The sequence below is a fragment of the Leiobunum rupestre genome, chromosome 8 (genome assembly GCF_980474605.1).
Source record: "Leiobunum rupestre chromosome 8, qqLeiRupe1.1.hap1, whole genome shotgun sequence".
Classification (NCBI taxonomy): domain Eukaryota; kingdom Metazoa; phylum Arthropoda; class Arachnida; order Opiliones; family Sclerosomatidae; genus Leiobunum; species Leiobunum rupestre.
The window spans coordinates 24366207-24375121 of record NC_143391.1 but is presented as its reverse complement, the minus strand read 5'-3'; the positions used below and the strand labels follow the sequence as shown (position 1 = coordinate 24375121).

The following is an 8915-nucleotide window of genomic DNA, read 5'->3' as shown; positions in this document are numbered from 1 at the left end:
TCCACCGCCTTAATTAAATTAATAAAACTAGTTATTTTCGAAAACATGTTTAAAAAAATCTTAAACCCTTTAAGAAGAAAACATTTTAAATAAAAAATATAAAACATTTCAAAAATTAATATCTTTCACCAAATAAAAACAATAAAAAAATAAAAAAAACACAAATAAAGTTTTTTTAAATAAAAAATGTCTATTCACAAAATTAAAATTTTATAAGATTTGAGTCCTATTTAAAAAAAAAAATTTAATTTTTTAAAATAAATAAATAAAAAATATTGTAAATACCTTGAGTCGTAGTTGTAAAATTCGCCGACGATCGTTTAACTTTGAATGTTGTGGAGATAATTTGCAACTAAATAAAAATATTTATCTTAATTATTGTTATTATTTTTTAAAATTAGTATTCCTTACTCTAAAGTTGTAACTATTTTAACTTCTTGTCGATCCAAATCATTAATAAAAAATAGAACTATCGTTCCTAATTCTAAACGGATGTTATATCTCGTTAGGCGAAAGTCATTAGTTATAGTTAATAGTTTTTTTCGAAAGAAAGAAAGTTGTTGTAATTGATAGAGAATTAAAAGGTCGTGTTGAAGGTTCCTACGATTTCTATGTTGTCGAAACCATGGGATCTTATTTAAATTTTGATATAATCGCATATGTTTTCCAATTAAACGTAAAATTTCGTAAGAAAACCAGCCCTCAAGAGTGGTTTGAGTGTGGAACAGTAAGCCGTCAAACTCAAAACTATCGTGGGGACAGAAAAAATTATTAGAATGAACGTCAAATAGACAAGAATTGTTATTGATTCTTCTGGAAAAAACTGAAGCAAAAACAGACGGAGCAAATTTGAAAGATTTTTTTATAAAGGGGCACGCAAAAATGATTTTTTTAAAAGGTTCTACTAATGCTTGACACTCAAGAAAGACTGTTTTCATACAGTAATTTTCAAGTCTAATCGAAATATCGTTAATTTTAAAAAGATTATAATTCCTAACTTTGCGTAATGCTAGATATTTAAGTGAAAAAGGGTTAATAGCGAGAGGATGGGAAATCTTACCGGAAAAAGTCAAAACTTCGCGAGATCCCATGGTTTATAAAACGAATACGGTAAAGACAGTCTTTTTATAAGAATTTTTTTTAGAAATATTCAATTTTTTACATCCTGATTTAACCTGTTTAAAATCAAGTCAAAAGACAATTTTTTTATCAAATACACCCTGCAGAAATATAATTTTTTATCCCTTCGCTTAAATTTTATACCTCGCAGAAATATATTTCTTCCCATAGAATTTTAAAACATCTAACCCTGTAATTAACAAAATTCTTACATCTGTAATCGATTTTTAAAGCAAAAATATTAAAACTCTTAGGGCGTTTTCTTTTTTGTCACGGAAAATATTTGATTCAATGATAAAAAACTGATTAAATATAAAGTCCTTCAAAAAAATAATTAATAATTTTATATTTTTATACACGTCTATATTTAAATTGGCATTCACAAACAATTTTAAATACCATTTACATACCGATAAATTATAACTAGGTTCTATCCTTGTAGTATTAAACACTTTAATATTCAAGGTTTTATATTTTGAAAAAAATTAATGAAAAAATAAATTACTTTTGGTATAAAAGGGCAAAATTTTACTATTAAAACATAACAGCCTAAAATGGCTTCCACAAGCAATAGTCAAAGCTCCGCGAGTCAAGCAGTTTCAGTTTTTGATAGGCCTGAAGAGGAGATGTTATTAGATTCGGACGAATCGGATGGGGACTTTATTCAAGAGGTACGTCGTATGTCAAATATCGAAGAAGTTGGTATCGAGCAATCCGTGAAAGTTAAGAAAGGTGGAGTTTCTTACGAAACTAAAACTCCGAGGAAAAAGGCGAGCGACAAGGGCATATATCTAGATATTCAGATATATACATATAAAAACATTAAGCATCTTCCTCAAGATGAGCTCTGGAAGGGAGATTATAAAAGAGTGAAATTCTTAGCCAACACCTTATCCATGGACGTTATCCGAATCATAAACTCAACAAACAGGCTGAAAAAGGTAATTGACCAGACGGAAGGAAAAATTGTTTGCCCACCTACGAAGGCAAGTTAAACTCATTAATTAATTATTCGTAATAGTAATTAGAATAACATTTTAGACCTGGAAACGAAATTAGAATATGGAAGACTCCAGTGATTACGATTCGGACTCTCAATTAGACTTTTCATCTTTAAACAGTTTTAATTATAAAAAGTTTTATAAAACTAAAAAATTAAGCCCTAGAAATTCAAAAAAGTGGAAATGTAAACAACTTGATATTGAATTATAACTAATAGACTTAAACGAAATCCCCACACATTTATTTTTTACAGTATTTGAAAAGATTCTGTCCAAAATTATCAAATACGTAAGACAAGAGGCACCAGGTTTCGATTTCCTCAGATTTGCAATTCAATCGGAAAATTTAGAACATCCAATTAACATTAAATTTATTAAAATTGATCAGTTAACTGTTTCTCGAATATTTAACCATATAGCTCGCATTGCTCAATCGAAAAAAGATTTCTTACTAGATGGAGAAATTAAATTTAGTATAATTCTTTTGAAATCCCCACAAAAAATGGGTAGAAATGTTTTAGCATTAAAAAACAGAGACATTATTGATCTTGATGCTTTTTTAAAAACTAAAACCAATTTTTACTATATAAATAACATCGATAATTTATGCGTAGCGAGAGCCCTCACAGTCGGACAAAAACTCTGTCAAATTGCCGAGTACAAAAAGAAAAAACTTCCATTAACAAGTGTTCTTAAAGAATATAGAGCCTCAACACTCTTTCGTAGTAAATTACAAACTAAAGCCGCTAAGCAATTGCATGATGATGTAGGAATTGCACAAGGAGCTGTAGAAATTGGTGATATAGCTAAATTTCAAATATCAGATAATAATATTTAACGCAACGGAAAATTTTTAAATTTATTTCAAAGGTTTTCCCCCTTCCGAAAACAAAATTCTACTTGTAAAAATTGGCACGCACGTTCATTTAGCTAAAAATCTACATTCCATTTGGGGCGGCGTAGCTTCGTGCTTAGACTGTGAAATTTGTTTTTATTCCACTACACATAGAAACAAGCACCACTGCTTTGACACTAGAAATATTAAATGTAAAAGGTGTTTAAGTAAAAATTTCCACGAAATTTTAGAAATTCCTTTTATTCGTTGTAAACTTTGTAATAGGTATTTAAAACAAGGGGAATGTTACAATTTTCATTTTAAAAATGAAACTTGCAAGCTTTTCCACAGATGCGAAAAATGCTGTGTTCAATTTGAAACTTTAAAAACTCACAAATGTGAAACGGCTTGCAACTCTTGTAAAATTGAACATCCTCCTAACCAGCATTATGTTAAACAGTCGACCTTTAAAAAAAACCACGATCCTATGTATATTTTGATATTGAGACTATAATCGAGCATAATATGCATAAGCCTATTCTGTTAGTGGCACAAAGTGAAATTTTAAATCGGCCTGTGGAAACCACGGTTTTTGAAGGACAATATTGTGTAAATAACTTTCTCAATTTTTTGTTTCAACATGAAACTATTTTACTTACTGATGGGAAACGTAAAAGAAAAACAATTAGACCGAAATTTACAAACCTCATCGTAATGGCCCATAATCTGAGATCTTTCGACGGAATGTTTATTATTTCTAAATTAATTAATCATGTCATTCCCGAGGTTATTTACGATGGAGCCAAAATTCTTACTATTTATATTAAAGGGGTAGACATTCGTTTTGTAGATTCTTTAAATTACATTAGTGCTCCACTAAGTCATTTTCCTAAAATGTTTTCTTTGCCTAAATCTAAAGGATATTTTCCCTATATTTTTTGGACAAAAGAGACTTTAAATTATTCAGGACCAATTCCGGACGAAAAATATTTTGAGCCCAATAAAATGAAAGAGTTGGAATACCGAGAATTTAAAAATTGGTATTCACACAAACAGCTCGAACCGGTTTATTGTATTAAATCAGAATCCAGAGCGTATTGTCTTTTAGATTGTAATTTATTACGCTTAGCTATGCAGAAATTTCGCGTCTTATATAAAGAACTAATTGAAATTGATATCAGTAATTATGGGGGTATTTCTCTTTCTGGGGCACTTAACAATGTTTTTATTGACAAGTTTTTAGAACCATATACATTATGTACTACTCCGGCTATCGGTTTGGCAAGTAGACAGAATCAAAGTGAGATTGCATTAAAATATTTATCTTGGTACACTCTCAGAAATAAGGGAATACATTTAGACCCAAAAGGGGGATATTTGATTTCTCCAAAAACGGAACCCTATAAGTGATATTTTTAAACCCTTAAGGTTTTATTTTTAAACCCTTTCTGTTTAAAATTGTATACTAAACTAATTATACTCCTTCGGGGAGCTAGTAATATTCCCTTTATGCACTATTAATATTCTATTTATGTGCTAATATCATTCCCTTTATGCGCTAGTAATATCCCCTTTAAGCGTAAGTAATATCCCCTTTATGCGTGAGTAATATCCCCTTTATGCGTAAGTAATATCCCCTTTATGCGCTAGTAATATTCCCTTTATGCGCTTTTAATATTCTATTTATGCGCTTATATCATTCCCTTTATGCGCTAATATTATTCCCTTTATGCGCTTATATCATTCTCTTTATGCGCTAATATTATTCCCTTTATGCGCTTATATCATTCCCTTTATGCGCTTATATCATTCCCTTTATGCGCTTATATCATTCCCTTTATGCGCTTATATCATTCCCTTTATGCGCTTATATCATTCCCTTTATGCGCTAATATTATTCCCTTTATGCGCTATTAATATTCTATTTGTGCGCTAATATCATTCCCTTTAACCGCTAATATTATTCCCTTTATCCGCTAATATTATTCCCTTTATGTGATAGTAATATCCCCTTTATGCGTAAGTAATATTCCCTTTATGTGATAGTAATATCCCCTTTATGCGTAAGTAATATTCCCTTTATGCGTAAGTAATATTCCCTTTATGCGTAAGTAATATTCCCTTTATGCGTAAGTAATATTCCCTTTATGCGCTAATATTATTCCCTTTATGCGCTAATATTATTCCCTTTATGCGCTAATATTATTCCCTTTATGCGCTATTAATATTCCCTTTATGCGCTGGTAATACCCCCCTTAAAGCGTAAGTAATATTCCCTTTCGTATTTTATAGAAAGAGCTATTCAAGTTCAACGAAGCGGGTTATTTAAATATTTTAAGTAAATTAAAGAAATTTTTAAATTGCATCAGTAATATTTATTCATTAGAATATGCGTTTTCAATTTTCATTTGAACTTTCTATTAAGTTTTTAACAATCTTTGGACAATTTTTTTTAGGGCTGTCCAATTAAGTAACATTCTATAAACGTGAGAGTTTTAGATAGCACTTTTGGGTACTCGACGTTGAAGATCCAAAAAATTGCAAAATAGCACAAAAATGCTTCTTTAAAGTTACATGCTACAGTCACTTCTATACCATCTAAATATATTGTATATTCTTGACTGGAAAAAATAACTTTCCCTTTGCCGACAATTACAGGCCCTTTGCCTATCGACTCGTTTTTCGCTTCAGGACAGAAAAAGTTTTGATGTGCTTCCTTTAAAAGCGCTGGTATCAACAGAATTGAAAAAAATTGTTTCACCGCTAAAATAATGAAAATTTATATTTTACAGCGGAATTTGTTGGACTATAAGTTAATATAAATTCTTACCAATTTTTTGATTGTCATATTTTAACACCTCTCTCATTATTTCTGCACGAAGATCTTTCGTACTTTTAGTACATAAATTTCAAATTTTATCTGCACAAGTATTCAACGACTCTATAATTTTTTCACCTAGTTTTATTTTCGTAATTCGAAAGAACTCCATTTTTATCTGAAAATATAATGAAGCCATTTTAATTAATCTTTTAACAAAGTACACAATTTATTTTCTGTAGGAATCTTAACCAGCTATGTGATATTAAAAAAAAAACCCAAAAACCCTAAATAATAAATACAATACTAGTGGAAAGGGTCAATGTAACTGACTTGTCTAGCAGAAGTCAAAGCCGGATATATTTTGAGAACTTCGCTGATGCCTAGGCTTTTTGTTAATGTAGAACGGTCATGAAATGTCTTTTCCATTTTTGAATCTATCAACAAAATATTTGGTTCATTCTTCTCCATTTCAATCTCCATTGCTTTTCGATGAGCTGCAATGCTCATTTCGTCTTCAAACTCATCACAGTCTTGTTCCTTTAACAATACCCGAATAAACATTTTGAATCAAATTTAATTCAGAAACAAACTACATTCTTTTGATAAACACAATTCTATCTTTGATTGAAAATTAGCCATTAAATAGGTTTAGTCACCGCCAGGAAAATTATTACGGAAAATAAAATATTTACCTCGATTCTTTGAGTTTTGCTTGAACAGCTGGCGGAAGTGTCGTCAGATTTGTCGCTTTCAACTGTTTCAGATTGAAATTCGTCGATTTTTCTTTTTCTCCCGAATACGATTCTTGCATCTTTGACAGCTTGAGAATCTGGGTCATTTTCATCTTCGTCATCGACGCTTTGGCGCCAATTTTTAAATTTGGTTCTAAGCTTCTTATAAAATATCTCCTAATATGTTTACATAACTTATGAATATACTTAAAAAGGTACCGTCAAAGGGGTTATTATTATAAGCCTAAATTAAAATACGGGTAAAACTTTCGACACACTAAATTCGTCTTCAATGCAGACACATTTGTCTTAAAAATTATTTAGTCTGCGTTGCAGACGATTTCATCTGAAAAACAGACGCTGGAAATTGTTCTTCAACAGTCTATATCACTTTAGGGGGTCGCAGTGGCGCAACCAGGAACTCCGCCCCCCCCCGCGTAAAACGACTCGGGGCCCTTTTAAAAAGCACCTATTTTAACCATAAACGTTTGGGGGCCCCCTAGTTCTCGGGGGCGCTATGTACGCCACTGGGGGGTCGAAACTTTTACCAATCTTTTAATAAAGGTCTACAAACTGAAATCTGTTCTTACGTATCCTTCTCCTGGGGTCTGACGCAAATGCGGGTATTCCTGCACCAATCTTTTCGCGACAATCATGTGTGAACTAGGGTACCTGTTTTGAAAAATAATATAAATACAAATTTGAAATAAAATCGTTTCTTGAAACAAAACAATATATGTATTTAAAACTATACACTATTAAACTTACAATGAAAATCGTTTTAAAATATCATGGAACAAAATAGATACTAGTTCAGTGATCTTCCCTGGCATAGCTTTGGCAGAAATTTTGGAAAATTCATCTGGATTTTTAAATTCTTCTGCTAAAACAGGCAAAGTATATGCCGCCACAAAGTTCGTTGTTGAACCAGTCCCAGTGTGTCGTTTTCGTTTCTCTACAATCCTAAATATACATATATTTTAGTGAAATGAAAAATGAAACATTTTTGGTTTCACTTACAAAGTACTTTTCTCTGACGGCATTGATTTCTCCTGCAGCACTGTATCTACCTGATAAACAGTCTTGATATATAAATGATCTTTATTATTATTGCTATTATTATTAGTAACATACGCTCTGAAGACTGCTATAAGCTGAACTGACATCAACGTTAATCAGTGAAATTTCAGTTTTGGATTCTTCATTTTGAATATTGGATTTCAATATTTTTACTACTTTCACTTTCATGTAATTTTCAAACAACGTAGATTCATCCACATCGATGTAAGTTTCATAATTCTGATTGAAAACCTGTGTAGGGTAATGGACACTTCTTTTAATATTATGTACATAGAGTAGTACAAAATGACGTCACACAACGTCACCCATGCTTTCTCCCATAGATTTAAAAACTCTACTAAAATGGCGGCCATGTTCAAAGCTGGAGTGCCAAGTGATATTACTCTATACTTCTGAAATATTCCTGCAAATGCCATCTCTGACATCTCACAATATATAGCAATAGATCCGCCACCCCCTCAATTTTCGGCAACAAATCCGGTTGCAAATTTCGGCTTTCCCAAAAATAACCTCACGCGTTCAGTGGACCTCACCGGTGAGTCCGCCGAATCACCACTCTCACTGGATTTTCGATGAACGCGATTTTTCTATTCCACGGTGACGTCACGAAACTCAGTGGTAAGCCACTGACCCGACTCACCGAATGAATTAGTTGGTTGGTTTTTTTTGTTGGTCACCATCAGGGGCGTAGGAACGTTCTAGAAGTTTGATGGGGCAAAGAGCAGAGGCCTGCACGACGTCCTATTTTGCGCGTTTTAGCGCGTCTTGGCGAGCTGGCTCGTACCGATCTCAAAGGAGCTTCTAGCTCGCCGAGTTTTAAGCGCGCTAAATCGAGTTAAAAGAAACTCGGCGAGCTAAATCGCAGATCACCGAGTTAAAAGTAGCTCGGCACGCTAAATCATAGATCGCCGAGTTCAAAATAGCTCAGCGCGCTAAATCGTAGCTAGGCGAGTTGAAAGTGGCTCGGCGCGCTTAATCGCGGATCGCCGAGCTGAAACTAGCAATTATTTCATTATTATACCAATTATAACTCGGATACTCCACAACTAGTATATAAGTTAATTACAATTATAACTGGGGTGGTGGAGTGATAAATGGGGTGGTGGAGTGGTTAGCACTTTCACCTCGCAGCAAGAGGAGCCGGGTTCGATCCCAACTTCTGGCACTGGGTGTAAATCCGGAACCACTCCTTCTGCGTAAAGTTTGTAAGTTCTCTCCCCACTGGTTAAAGGGGTTTTCCACCGAGATCTTCGGTTTCCCCTTCCCATAAAAACTTGCTGAGGTTAACTGTAATAGTTAGTGTAGCGAGCTGTTGGCTCGCGTGGCAT

General features: G+C 32.8%; 1 protein-coding gene across 1 annotated transcript; it reads right to left on the bottom strand.

The window, feature by feature from the left end:
• Positions 1–5864: 5864 nt before the first annotated feature.
• On the bottom strand, positions 5865–8003 carry LOC149932821 (uncharacterized). Its single transcript, XM_090157188.1, has 7 exons — positions 7893–8003; positions 7642–7818; positions 7528–7589; positions 7276–7470; positions 7098–7179; positions 6107–6313; positions 5865–5951 (listed from the first exon to the last, which is right to left on the bottom strand). Exons 1-7 carry the CDS (start codon positions 8001–8003, stop codon positions 5865–5867), a joined length of 921 nt encoding a protein of 306 aa, XP_090013314.1.
• Between the last annotated feature and the right edge of the window lie 912 nt (positions 8004–8915).

Excerpts from the sequence above, each read along its gene's own strand:
- LOC149932821 (XM_090157188.1), bottom strand. The coding sequence starts at position 8,003 with ATGGCATTTGCAGGAATATTTCAGAAGTATAGAGTAATATCACTTGGC. Across the intron at positions 7,590-7,641 it reads CTTATAGCAGTCTTCAGAGC|ACTGTTTATCAGGTAGATAC; the intron begins GTATGTTACTAA and ends TTATATATCAAG. Across the intron at positions 7,471-7,527 it reads CCGTCAGAGAAAAGTACTTT|GATTGTAGAGAAACGAAAAC; the intron begins GTAAGTGAAACC and ends ATGTATATTTAG.